Genomic DNA, 14100 nt, shown 5'->3' with positions numbered 1-14100 from the left:
TATCTAAGTTTTTCACCTTCTCCCAGCAGCAGCCATCATGGCTGCTGCTGGGCAAGTAGACGCGTCACGGAAGGTGTGCGTTACCCAAGAGAGGAGTGAAACAGTGCGGAGACCCCCGCATGTCTGAGCGCCTCCACTAGTTACAGTCAAAGTTTTTTAGAGCCGTTGGGCATAGCAGATGTAGATGAGGCAACCGGGTGACCGTATATTGTGAGAGGCTGCGACTGCGTACCATCTTGCTGAGCTCTGTCTCGAGATCTCCAAGCTGTTGAATAGGCCTCTGGAGGCTGTTCTGCACGTTCTTGCAGCAACAGAAGTATATCATGATCCTCTGGAACTCCCAGAATCTTAAAGCAGTTTAGCAGCTTCGAAGCATTAGGGGCATCCAAGAATGAATGCCTCTGGAGGACTAGCTGCTGAAGGGGCAGCACGAAGCGCTTCGTACTAGTAAACCTGCATCCACAGCAAACCGTTTACTGGAGGTCTTTGCAACCTTACGAACCGCAACTGCGGCGGTCAATACGCTGGCCATTGCACGTAGCCGGCGGGAAGAGAGGAGTGAGGGAGTCATGGTGCCACGCACACTTGCACACCCCACTCAAGATGCATGAGGTGGTAAGCCTCAAGGAAGCAAACACACGAAAAACGAATTCGTTCACGCCTCTACTTGGAAACTCGCAGCCAGAGCCGTGGTGTGTGGAAGTAAATGTAGAGCAGAACCTGACGGAAAGGGAGGCCTGAGGACTCACGTGCAATTGGCAAGAGCCTCCGCCAGTCTAACGACTGTCTGAATGCCCATTGTAGGTGCTACACCAGTCTCCGGCATTTTGATGCCAGTTTCTTGGGCCCGAAAACAACATACAGACAGCTCCGCAAAGACAGCCTGGATCCAATTTTGAAAAAGTCGTTCTCCTGCAGCTACTGCCTCTGAAGCCGCCTGCGCAGCCCCTACCTTAGGCTGCGCAGGCGGCTTTTCAGAGCATCTGTTTTTGGCCAATGTGGAATCCTGCATTCTTCCGTAGCTTGTGTCTTTTATTGAAAGCGGCTGCTCATCTGGTGTGCAGTTCTGGCGGAGCGGAGGGTCTCCCGCTTCGTTACAAGAGGCTATGGCAGAGGCAAACGGCCTCAGCAGCACGCCTAGGGAGTGCAAACAGCTTAGGCGGGTAGCTGTGTCGAGTGGAGAGGCGGGAGACATCGGGGAAAATACTGGGTGCCATGCCAGCTCCCCTGCAGCAGCACACTGCCCGCTGGTCGGATGGACGGCAATCTGTCCGCGTGTTGTCGACAGCTGGGTAAGTCTTTCCAGCACCTTGATAACGTCACAAGGGGGGAAGGGAAGCCTCCAGCGTGCAAAAGTGTGAAGGAGAGAGGCGAGCTGCTGCGGCAAGAAAAGGGTCAGAGAGCTGATCGCTACATTCCTGAGGCAAAACCGCATAGGCTAATCGTTCTACAGTTGGTGAGTCAAGCTGCCTTCGGAACAAACGCAGTGTATACTTAACAGCCCACTAATGCGAAGCTGGCCTCGACGCCTAGACGCGTTCGGCGTAGAGGGATCCGCGAACGTGAATTGGCAGACAAGACACACGGCGCTGCTGCTCACCTGATGTGCTGAAGGACCGCAACGAGGGCCTTTGAATCTGTCCCGTGAGAATCCACTAGTGCCAAACCAAAGGCATGAGCTGCCACGCTCAATTCCCCTGGAGAGGCGAAGGCAACGCGCTCTGCAACAACCTCAAGGCAGGCCTTAAAAAGGCGACGATGTGCAGCTGCGAATGCGGCTTTGCTATCAATAGACACTCCAAGCGCGCTACCGCTGCTGGGACTTGTAATTCCTTTCGACTCTGCTGCGGCACGAGCCGCCGTCCGCACGCTTTTCATGCCATCCATGCCTTCGGGAAAATCGCCATCCGCTGTCCAAGAAGCACAATGAGCTGCGGCAGTGGCGAACGCCTGCAGCAGCCTGGCAAGGTCGAGCGTGGTTGCCTCCTCGAGGCCCCCCTTTAGAGCAGCATCTGAGGGGAAACGCACAATCCGAACAGATAACTGGACATAGAAAACACACCTGCTCAAAAGTGGTGCGTCCGAGAGGCAGCCACAGGGTGCTTCTGCTGCTGCTGCTGCTTCGTGAAGCTCATTTTGTGCAGTTCACATTTTCGGGCTAAACGAGTCACCCCGCACTGTCTTTCGCGGGTTTTGGAGAAAAAGCCATGAGAGTGCGAATGCATGCGCCGGACTTCAAGCAACCAGATGAGGCCTCACCCGCTGCCGAAATGAACAAATCTGCTTCAAGAAAAGAGGCCGATGCGAACGCATGCGTAACTACTGCAAGGTCTCGGACGGGAAAGTGGGGCATGCGCTGCATCAATCGCTGCACGTGCACTGCCAGCTCACGTAGCAGCACAGGATCTCCGAGCTGCGTTGGTAGCAGCCAAAAGCACAGCCACACAGCCACACCAACAACAAGCGCTGAGAACGTCCACTTCCCCCGCCTTGTCCTAAAGCAGCAGCAAACGTGCAAGAAGGGTTCTTGCACACATGCCGAAAAAAGCTCAGACGAATGACGAAGCCCACTGACACCCCCTTCCCGCAGATCGATCAGCAGACACGGCAGCGGAAACAGCTCAGGGTAAAGCTCAAGACGCACTCTCATCTTCACAGAGGCACTTAAAATCATGGCGACCTCAAAGGGCTGCTGGAATTCGCCCGCCGCAAGCAAACGCGAAATGCGAAGACGTGCAGCTTTCGCCAATGAGTGACTTGCAGAGAAGGTCTTCGAACAGGCGGAAAGCACCTGGGCAAGTTGCATCTGTGAACGCAAAATGCATAGTGCAAGATGCCGCCGCGGTGCACATGGCGCTTACTGCCCGCAATAGCCAACAGAGCGCCTTAAATCGGAGTCATTTCGAGGAGGGTTGGCTGGGAAGCTTAATTTTGCACATATATATATGGAAACATACATATATACATACATGTATATGTATATATATGTATGCACAGTTCGAAACGAGAATCTTGAAGGAAGTAGTCTGCTGGCCACTGACAGGGGAACTTTGCGCGCGGCTGGAGGGGAGCAACACGTACCGAGTTGAATTGCGGCAGCAACGCTTCAATGCGAGGGGCCAGGCTTGGCAGCTGAGAAAAGACATCGTCTCCTAAGCTCCGACTAGCGCGGTTCAAGGCGTGCAACAAAGCAGCGAAATCTGCAGCAGTGAGAACGTCCTGGAGCTGAGGAAAAGCATAGAAAGCAGCCAACACCACGACCGTTCTTGTGTGCCAGAGGAATAATGTGGCGTTTCGGATGGTGGTAAAACAATAGCTGTATCTGCGCATTTGCAATTAGACATAACCCCAAGGACTACCCTCCACTTTCATTTGCATTCGCCATCTTTGCGCACCTCTACCGCCTTGCAGACAAGGCCCTTCCAATACGCCGCATTCCCCGTATTCAGCCTTGCTGCCTCAATGGCCCCGGCAACGATCAGCGCTGATTCGCGTTCTCGATAGGCGTCGCTATTATTACTCCATTTTCCTGTAGACGGTGAAAACACCTTAAGGCACTTGCTGGGGCGTCTCAGGCTTGTACAGTTCGGGGTGCAAAGCACACGGAAGTGCAGCTGTGTATCATCAGCTGGAAACAGGTTTCAAACTCTGAGAATGCCCCTCCCGCTCATGGCGTGAACGGCTATAGCCTTTCCGTGTGCAAGTCGGGCACAGTGCCACAGATCTCAGCTTTCCGCTTGACGGCAAAGGTACTCATGAGTGCCAGAGGGCCAGTAGCAAACGCATGCTTGTGCTTCATGCCTTTCATGCTCCGCTCATGGACGGTTGGTTGTGTAGCAGGTATAGAAAAAAAGACATGCTCACACGAAGAGAAGGCATGTTTGCCATGCAAACAACATGATGGATGCACATACATATACATGTATATGTATATATGTATACATATATATGTATCCCCTACCTCGCGATTCAAGAAGCCCCGATCGACCCATAACGCCGTAAAGATCTTCCCGCCATGACCGATCTTGCGTTCTGAGTGCGCGTAAAGACTGAGGAATCACCTCGTAAATCCCCTCTATCTTTCTGTCCACTTTTGGGGAGATTTGCGATCCGGAGGAGAGCGCTGAGGCTGCAGCAGGTGCTGCGCGTCGAAGATGTCGCAGCCCGTGACGTTCCCCCCCCTGCTGCTGGCGCCTTCGCGGAGCTGCAGCAGACGCAGATCTCTCAATCTGTTGCGATACAGCCCGTGCAGCATTCTGCATCCAGCCATTGGATGCCCCTCTGGATAACTGCAGCCCCCTAGATAGAAGAGGGTGAAGACGCGTGGGGAACAACCCCCCACGGGCCCTGTCGCAGTGCAGCAAAAGTTTCATGTGTCAAAGAGCGCTGTGCCCTCGAATCTTGTGCGTCCTCCACAATCCAGAGCCGCAAGACTTCAGGCAAGAGGTGCAAGGTTCCTTAGCCTCCATCTCCCCTAGGGAGCACTGGTTACGCAGCGGCTCCTGCGGTGCGCGGGTTAAGAGGCGATCTCTTGAGCCGCAACTGCAGAAAGCGTGGTGGTGGCATCCCATTGCGCTAGGCCGGATGCAGCACGCAGAGCCCTGTCAGCCTCCCTTCTTGAAGTGCAGAACACATGAAGGGAAGTTCCCTGTAGGTGATTTCCCCCTGGATGGAGAGCACAAGTCCTCTGTCGAGGGTCGTGCGTGGGTGGCGCGAATCTTGCAGGCAGGTGTCTTGGTGATCTGAAAGCTTCCTAGGAGCTGCTGCTGCTGGTGCTGCTCTGCTCCAGGAGAGCCCTATGGCCGCAGGTTTACGCGGGGGATTCCTCTTCAGAGTGCGCAGGACGATGAGGAGAACACATTACTCTGCAGCGGACTGGCCATCTAGCGAGGTTGTTGGGCATCCCTGGAGAAATTGCGGTTCCGGCATCCAACCTAAATCGCTAGAAGGGAACGAAGGGAGGCAGTAGGAAGGGGCCCCCGCCACCTCAAGCAGCCACACAGAAAAGCCCCACTCAGGCGGGAGGGGGGAGGGGGGGAGGGGGCCTACATGTAGGAGAGGGTGATTTTCGTGTAACGCTTATGCTTTGCACTAAAATGAATAGCGTACTGTCAGCGAAACGTAAGATTTCACAGGAATGCTCCGACCTTCAGCCTTGGTAGACTCGAAGGCCAGCAGCCTCTTAGTGCGCGGGCTTGCTGGTTAAAGGCCCTGGAGCCTTGGGTGCAGCAGCTCAATATTGAGAGGAAAAAAGCTCAAGGGCTTCCCGTTCTTATGGCTCCTGCTTTTTGTTGAAACGCAGGCACACGAACGGGAGACTTTGAAACGGGAAAAGAGGTCAAAGGAAGAACCTACACACCAAGGGCCCCTGCGGAAAGAAACACGTGTGAACTCGAGCGAGCGCGCCGGCGGCGCCTGGGTGGGAGGCCGCCCTGCGCGCTCTGAGTCCAAAACTGGAGGGTAGATATGCCCAATTAAAGGATTATTGGAGGTTTTAATCAAATCTAATATAATTTCCGCATTGGGAAGGACTGTGTCCAGGAGACTGGCAGTTCGACTCGCGCAGTCTCACGGAAGGGTGGCCTCAACGGACCCGCGCGACCGCAGGCATAGACGTCCAGCGTGGAAAGCGGTCGAGAATTAGAAATTTCGTCCTTTAGCGATAGAGAAACAGCTGCAAAGTCGGGTATCCTCCTGTTCCGAGAAAGGACACTGAAAACATTGCTGCCCATTGATGTCTTCATGCCCCGCGCTGCGGACGATCGCAACGAGCCGCAGCCGACACTGGGCGAAGCGCAGTAGGAACTCTTGGTTGCCTTCGAGGAGCATCGCATTCATGAAAGGGAGGGCTTAGGAGCGTGGAAGCCAGCAAAATCAGGGAACCCCGCGAGGAGTACAAGGAGCCTTGCGGAAAACAGGCACACAATTATATCACCACAGTCAAGAATCTTCCTGCCCTCTCCGCCGAATACGGCTTGTTAGGCGACCTTTGAAGATCCCTTCGAATGCCAATCTACGCGAAGGGCTTCCGCCACCAGCGGAGCTGTCCAAATGCACAAGTGGAAAATGCCCTCAAGGGGGCCTCATATGCGATCTCCGACCTGTCAGACACCGAGTCGACCAGCAGCGATGAAGGGGAGACTCAGGAAAACCGCGAAAAAGAGGCGAGAAAAATTTGCAGCGATAGACGATGCTGCACTTGGTTTGACTTGTCCAACTGGTTCGGTTATCTCTCCCTCGAGCTACCGCCAGCGGACTTTGAGGCCTGTTTCACGGATGTCGCGAATGGAGGGGCGGGGTAAGTAGAGGCTTACGTCTATAGCAGTCCGTTGTTCACAATGCACGAGCCTTTAGGGCCTGTCCTGATGCTTGCGACCAGTGTCACGACTCCTGTTTACCACAATCGCACCGGGCTTTTCCAACCTTGTCAACCGAAGAAAAAAACTGTACTGGTTCTTACCCAAGGAGGCTCGCATCTGCTGAAGCCGTTGAGCTTTGACTTACCTGCTGTGTGGCGTGCGAAGGTTGTACGAGAAACTCGTGGTGCTCGGAGGCAAGACCCTGGATATCATGGCGGAGATGCATTTCTACGAGATGTATCCTGCTATCAAGGACCTGCACTTGCCTGCTGATCTGCGGGCAGATAAGGAGGCCATGCGTGTGCTATGGGCTCGCAAGCGAGCCGAAAGAGTGACCGCTCTCCCCAGTCTTTTCCTCTTTGGAAAGAGTTACTTGGCCATGGCGCAGAGCTTGCCTACCCGCCAGGCTGTGGCGAAGTTCGTTAAGGCCTGCATTGGCTACTGCTGTCAAAGTGCAGACACCGAGAATCTCTACAAGTGGATGCCCATCTTGATTGAGCACATCTTCTGGACCCAAAAGTAAGCCAACTAAAAATAGTATTGGCAGACTCATTTAAGGCCTGCTTCTGAGTCTGTTGGAGCCTTGTGCCCTTAAGGGTTCAAGATCGACCGGTTTCTTATGCTGGAGTACTACGATGCCGCTATGCAAACAATTAGCGTCCCTAGCTTTCGCCGCATTAATGCACCCAATGGTCGGTGCTTTGCCCCGACTAGCACGCCTCTTCTGGCCGAAATCGGCTGCGTGATTGCGCAATCCTGCTGCGTGCGGATTGGAGTCCTCAGGTTGCGGACAGAGCGACTTGCTGAAGACAATGCAATACTGCAGGATCTGCAGGAGTTCCTTGGATACAAGTGTGAGCAGCCCATGATGGCACCGTCGCGACACCCTCTAGGATCTTCTCCCACAGCAGCCGCTAGCGCAGCGAGACGCTGCGTGGGCCCCGGGGCTTTTATTGCAATTTAGCGGGAAAAAGTAGGGGGTGGCTCTTATTGAGGGGGAAGCTGGCGTGCTCTGCAGCCGACCTGCTCTGCGTGTGCGTGCATGCGTTGCCATTCGTGTAGACGACCACCTTATTCCGCGTATGCGCGAATGCCTTGAAGGGACACATATTCCTCAGCGTTCAGATAGCCCGACAGGAAGAGAGCTTCTTCGATTATACGCCACAGATTACTTCACCAAGATGTCTGAAGTGAGTGTTTCAGTGCGGCCTATTTCCTGGCACACAGGAAGCGCACGCAACGCTTGAGGAGCCATGACTAAAGTTCCGCGTGCATCCGTCTAATTCGTGCACTGTTCCTTCAGGAGACAGGCGTAGACCCTTCAAGACGCGCGATCTGGGTAGATCAGGAAGTAGAACACTTTCTAACTGGCTCAGCACTACCCGCCTTCGCCTGCCTCTCTATGTCCCTCGGACCATACGTCGTTGCAGCCGAGAACGGAGGGCCTACCCATGCGCAAAACTTCACAGATATGTTCGAGTAAGGCCAGAGCACTGGAAGCATGTGGGTGCCGACCTCTGGCTGATGTGGGTCGAGAGTCAGTGTAGCTCAGGAGTTTGAGGGCTAGCAGACTCTCCTTCCGAAAGCTGTCCCCAAAGTAGAGGGTACTCAAGACGTGAGGTTTCTGCAGGTCTCTGGTGGCTGCCTGTTGGATAATATCGACAGAAGAAAAGGTGAAGATTTGGATGCCTAGTCTTATTCAGAGACTGAGGCAGGTACGCGACAAAAGGTTACATGCATCATTGTGGCCCCCTTCCCCCATGCTCGGCACCCCGGAACTGTCATTTGACATAGCAGGCCCAGCTCCCTCTCCACCGCCTCCTTGTCTAGTTCTGCCGACTGACCTGCAGGTAGGCTGATGCAGACGTGCGCTTGAAGACCAGCCCTCTGTCAGCTTTTTGTGAACTTTTTTGATCTCAGGCACAGCTCCTATTGCATATGGCCCAAATGGGTGATAAGTACTTTACTAATGGCACGCTGATAAGGAAGCCGGCAAAGCATCCCGTTGACATACGACAGTTTGCGTCCGCCAACAACGGCATGCTTAATCAATTTGCCTTGTGGAATGTCGATCCTACCAGGCGCCCTCTGACTGAAGGTATGTGCGCCTTTGAAGGGCCCTTGCTTACAGATTCGTTTCACGGCTGCAGAGCATGTGAGAGCTGCACCTGATGCTTTCAACAGCATGCTTACGCTGCCAAAGGAGTGTTGGTATTGAAGATATGCGGTAGTTTGCAGACTTCTTCCTACGTCGGCTGGCTTGGTTGTGTTTCCCGCGCTTTTGCAGTTCCTGTGGACTATCCTCCTGTGCCGCTGTACTACCCCGCTGCCCGGCCACCAGCAACTGAACAGCCAGCCTGTTTGCCGTGTTGTTTCGTGCCGCGTCCACCACCCCGGCAGGTTCCTGGGCGTCCGAGTGGCAACGGCATCACTTTGTTTGACACTGACGAAAACAAGTACGAGCTGTATCTGCTGGGATCACAAGCTTTCCCTCAGCCTCGCCGACGCCGCCCCCCCCTTGCCGCACGTAGGTCTATACTAGGCGTTCGCACACCCTTTAGAACTGCAGTAAGCAGCTCCAACGCCTTCGCGCTAGCTTGCCATTCTTTAGTGGACTGATAGCTTTCTCAAAGACCCTTGCTCGATGGCCTTTCGCTTGTGCGGCCTTCCTGCAGCGGTACCACGCAAAAAGGACGCCACCTCTCACCGAGCCAACACATGTCGTCTTGTACGTTCTTCAAGCTTTCCAGCATCGGGTAGGAACAGAGGCACTGTGGAACTCCCACGAGGTACCGACGCTTCAATTCAGACGTCTTCAGCCTTTTGGAGACCCCAAAGTCCACCTCCAGCAGCTAATGTGTTGGGTGGCCACCAGACATCAACATGTAAGCTTACTGCAAGTGCGTTGGCACTTGTCCAACTTGATACAAGGAAAAATTTGCTCACAATGCACGCACTAGTACTTCCACACGTGTTTCATACACTCATCTGGCATAAGGCCTGCGTGTCTCTGCTGTTTGTCGCAGGGAATGAAGCCCCACAGCAATCCATACACCCTTCAGCAACCGCAGGCCAGTCACAGCGCCACCCTCCAGCAGCTTTTAAGGCCGTGCCACAAGACACAGCTATGCCTTCCACCCCTCAAGAACCGCGCGTGAAGATTCGCTATGTGTCAGACAATGGTGATGAAGGTGGGCAGCAGACGAACAATGTTGAAGTGTTTATTGACGACGTGCTCGTGCATAATCAACCGTTGCCGAATGCCCCCGACGCTGCAGGACCTGATTTTAGAGCAAGTAAGTGCAAGCAGCTATTGCTGTGTGACTCTTTCATGCAGCTGCTTGCAGCCTTTGGCTGCTGCTCATCACTGACAGCGCGAATCCAACTTTACCCTAATTGGCTCTTTGCGATCCACTGCCTGCTCGTGTTTCCATTCTACTCAACTTCGGGAAATACTGCGCATTTGTTCTCATGCTTCAGTTCTCTCTACCCCAAATTCCAATCCCGTTGTACTGAACTTTGCAAGGACAGGTGAAGATGGACGCCCCACAGTCTATGTCACCGAAGAAAGGCAGCCCCAGCTGCCCAGCCCCTGGATCTTGCAGAACTCGGATTCAACACACAAGCCTCGAGCTTACACAGTCGAACCAAACATAAGAGTATCAAACAATTTTGAGGCTGGGGTGCCAGCAGGCTCCGGATGCTGTCTTACATCGCAGTGTACCAAGGGATCGACGCAAGTCCTTGCCAATTCCGAAACAGCTCCAGCGGTGGACATTATTATAAGTCCTGTGGTTCCTCCAGCCTCACATCATCGAATCACATCTGCTGCTGAGCTTACAGATATAGAACCACCTTCAGATGCATGTATTTTGGGTACTTATATGAAGCATTGCTTGCCGGGGAGTCGCGACCCACCTCAAGCTATCCAAGTGAGAAAGACACTCCCATTTGCAGAGAAATGAGTGAAAAAGCCAAAAACGAGTTCGCCAAGCTGACTTTGCATCTCTTTTTTCTGCTTATGTGCTTTGGGGCGCTCTGCTGCAGCAGTTCCGCCCCCCAGCGGGCAGTGCCTACACAGTTCCTCGAGTTCGAGCCTACACCAACAGACCGTATAGCTTGAACTAAGCGCTGAACTGGGTACCCTAAATAGGCCAGTTTTTCATTGCACTTCGAAAATTGGAAGTGCCATCGCAATGCTATCAGAGGAAGCTTATATGAGCTGTAATTGGCAGCCCTAGGGACCGTTTGGAGTACCGGACAGACGATAAATCTGCAATCGTGCAACTGCGCGTCCACCCATCTGGTGTTGTAAAGTGGCATGCTTAAGCGCGCTAGAAAGGTGCTCAATGCGCAAGTGAGAGCGTGCTCATGGCATTGTTCTCTCTAATTTGCCGAACAATGAATCCGTTGTGCAGGTAACTGCATGCACTTGACATATTACTAATGCTACGCTACTGCACCACGTAATCTTTAGGACATGTAAACAGCAACACAATACAGGCTGTGCAACTGTTTAAATGGACTTAAAGGGGCTTGCACTGGTAGGAGACGCTAATGGTCATTCCAACAACCAGAACAAACTCCAGGGCTAAGCCAACTATTGCCGAGTATATTCTATACTATTGAACATATGCATGGTGCTCATTCCCGGTTATAGCAGCTTCGACACCTATTACAGATGTATATGTCGCAACAAAACCGAAGCTCGTAAAAAGTTGAGCCATGTTTATGGGGCTCAATGCACTTATTCCTGTCCTGGCTTCACAGTTCTGAAAAGATAGTTAAGCCGGAGTATTTTCCCCCTCAAGCACGCTTTTAGCTAATAAAGCGCCAAAATCATGATCTCATGAGTAAATAGGCACCCTAGAAGTCCTTATACAACGTAGTCTTATTGAAGCCTAGTGGCCTCTTAGATGTCCGAGTAATACTCCACACAGGTTCCTTTCAAAGTCCCTGATCAGTTTCACTGGCACGCATGTGTTCGAAAATTGATAATCGTACTTTTGAGCTTTCTGAAACGTACTTAGCTCAAGGCTTTCGGAATACCAAGGTTGTCCCCAAGTAAATGCCAGATCATTGATTCGAGGTCACCGCCTCACATTCTGCACGAAGATTTGTAGCTGAAGGAGCAGCAGTTGTGGGAGGCTTGCCGTCTCTTGCGGGCTTTATACATAACCACTGATTATGGTACGTTACGTGTAGAACTAGTGAGACATCGCTTGAAAGGCGCGAAGTCATCCGGTGTGGAAAGGGCTTTTGCGCGGTACATGAGCTAATCTGCTATGAACAAAGCTAGCGCACTTTGCATTGAACTATTTTCATGTAAAGACGAAGCATATTTTCATTGTAAAAATCACCTCTGTCTGATCAACTCGATGGGTGCGGGCGATTGTCTTCGTCGCGCTGAGCAGGTGACATCAAGGAATGTACTCCGGAAAGAAGCGTCATGTCACATGCACACCTGCCTAGTGTGCAAAACGGCGGCAGATTTTACTCCAGCGAATCCCCGCAAAGCGCTTAGTTCTGGTTTGTCCTCGCAGCTTGTTAATGAAGCGAGGGACCATTCCAGCGACAAACAAGGAGAGCTGCCCCAGTATATGCTCGCCAGCACGGAATGTGTCCTGCACGCGGAAGCCAATGGCAAGCCCCAGCCAATCGTAAACTCTGTCTTCATGCGATGTCACAGCCCCGCTGTACTGGCTGAGACCAGCACGAACGAGCATGAGCCTGAGCTTTCCTTGGATTGTCTATCGGAAAGCAGCTCTGCAGAAGGAACCTTTGCAAGTAGTTCTAGCACAGATTTGGGGGAACACTGTGACAGAGAGTGTGATAGACATCATAGTACAGCTGCATCGAAAATACCTCCAATACGCTTAGCAGTGGAAGACGACAGAGTTCACATTTCCCACCTCCACGGAGACTGCGCTTCAAAACTCGTCGATTCCTTGCAGGTCATCCTGCCAGCGATCAGACCGATCTCACCAGTGCCGCAGCTCAATGTCGGATACCGTATTGCCCGACTTTTCAACCAATTATCAGCTACGCTGATTCCCCAGAAGCCTCGATGCAATGTAGCTCTTCTCCACCTCCGCAGTATCTAGGTTTTGGCGATGATTGGCGTCTTTATATCTGAGTCAGCTTTTTCTCTCCGCCTCTGCTCATTAAGCTCCGAAGATGCATAGACAAAGAGATTTCTGACATCGCCTTTTGGTTTAAGGAGCCATGATTATCCCTCGAAGGCGTACAGTGCGAGTGCCGCGATAGTGCTTGGTTACGAGTTGTCAACCGAGTTCTATATTCGACCCAGTAGTGCATTACATGCAATTTCACAGCTCTGAGCTTAGCTTGTATTTCTGTGTTTATGCTTTAAAGGAGGGTTAGCACTGAGTCTCCCAATATCAGAATTCCCTAGGAACGCTGTCCAAGGAGGAACACAAACGGCAGTCAACCAATCTCCAACGAGGATCAGGAATATGAGTGATTTCCAAACTGAGGTGTTCTGCAACAATGACACAGAAAATGCTTACCCAAATAGGCAAAAAGACTTATACCCGTTAGCTCTTGCTGGGAGAAGGGTAAAAGGATACTACTCTGCAATTCTTCAGCGTATGCAGGACTGGAATGACTACTTTCATTCGTTACAACCTATTGCCGCAGCGGAATTTCCAGGCAAAACAAAAGACAAATACTGCTTATTGGCTGCTTCAAGGTTTATTTGAGTTAATACTTTTGCGCACTAATGGGCATCTATCTAAATAACTCTTTGATTAACGACAAGAACAGCAATAGACTTCTTCTTTCGCAGGTGACAAAAACAGACATATTGACGCCGCTGCTTCGAAATACTGATGCAAGTGCAAGACCACAATACATGAATGGTTTTGTAGGGCTCTAGGCAGGATGCCCCAGGCGAAATTAATACGTGAAAGACAGCCCTACAATCAGCTTGCTGCTTCTGCAGCTGAAACGACATAGTGGGGGCATACACTACAACGACTTCTTGTCCACATTGAGATGCTAACTTATGAATGCATACACGGTACCATCTACCCGAAAAATGCCTATGAAAATTCTAATTGGTCTAATTGAGCACTTAGTTTACGGTAGCACATGCTAGACTTGCTAGAAATCGGATTTTCTATTCGCCTATTATCGAGGAATAATGTTCTTTATACAAAAGACAGGATGACAAAAAAGAAGTGCATACGGAGACCTCGAGAATGGCGCCGTGGCTTTCAACTACATTTTGAAGGGGAGTCTTTTTCCACTTCGTATTACCTTCTTCTAAGCAAGGAGAAGAGTAACCAACTTAAACACGCTCCTCAGCGATGACTACAGTGCGCTTCTGGAGGGAGGCCAACCATCTTGGATTACCTCAGGTATCACTTTGGCCTGCATGTGATGGCCGCGTGTTGTTGATAGTTATCAGAGTACACTGCATCATGCATTGGTTTTGCGTTCTGGTGATGTGAAGTGGAGCTTAAGCTCTTAGTAGCTCAGCGTTCCATGCTCTAGCTTCATGAGGGCACTCAGACCCAGAATAAAAGACGGAAGCAAAGCGTCTCCTTTTCCCCCAAAACGCTCTTGCGCCAATTGGCCCCCAGCCACGCGCCCGTCAAGACTACCCAGATCTCGCAGAAATTGAGGTGGGTATGGTGAGACGGATTTTAAAGTAAGTGCACTCTCTAGGAGGCTTCTGCAGTCTCGCATATTCAGATGCTCAATATTTTGCGTATTA

At 51.9% G+C, this 14100-nt stretch overlaps 2 protein-coding genes across 2 annotated transcripts; one reads left to right on the top strand and one right to left on the bottom strand.

Moving 5' to 3' along the window:
* Positions 1-146: 146 nt before the first annotated feature.
* On the bottom strand, positions 147-3372 carry LOC34622962. Its single transcript, XM_026336729.1, has 7 exons — positions 3343-3372; positions 3082-3225; positions 2645-2806; positions 2260-2413; positions 1601-2012; positions 750-1418; positions 147-453 (listed from the first exon to the last, which is right to left on the bottom strand). The coding sequence occupies exons 1-7, from the start codon at positions 3370-3372 to the stop codon at positions 147-149; spliced, it is 1878 nt and encodes a 625-aa protein (XP_026192514.1).
* Positions 3373-6005: 2633 nt separating this feature from the next.
* LOC34622961 lies at positions 6006-10324 on the top strand. The gene is made up of 10 exons (XM_026336728.1): positions 6006-6298; positions 6525-6878; positions 7143-7213; positions 7422-7549; positions 7663-7838; positions 7990-8074; positions 8280-8457; positions 8647-8950; positions 9102-9655; positions 9840-10324. The coding sequence occupies exons 1-10, from the start codon at positions 6006-6008 to the stop codon at positions 10322-10324; spliced, it is 2628 nt and encodes an 875-aa protein (XP_026192513.1).
* Positions 10325-14100: the final 3776 nt, after the last annotated feature.

This window comes from Cyclospora cayetanensis, unplaced genomic scaffold (genome assembly GCF_002999335.1).
Source record: "Cyclospora cayetanensis isolate NF1_C8 unplaced genomic scaffold, CcayRef3 CcayRef3_contig_144, whole genome shotgun sequence".
Taxonomy (NCBI): domain Eukaryota; phylum Apicomplexa; class Conoidasida; order Eucoccidiorida; family Eimeriidae; genus Cyclospora; species Cyclospora cayetanensis.
Note: the sequence above shows the minus strand (reverse complement) of the source record. Positions and strands in the feature narration are given on the sequence as shown.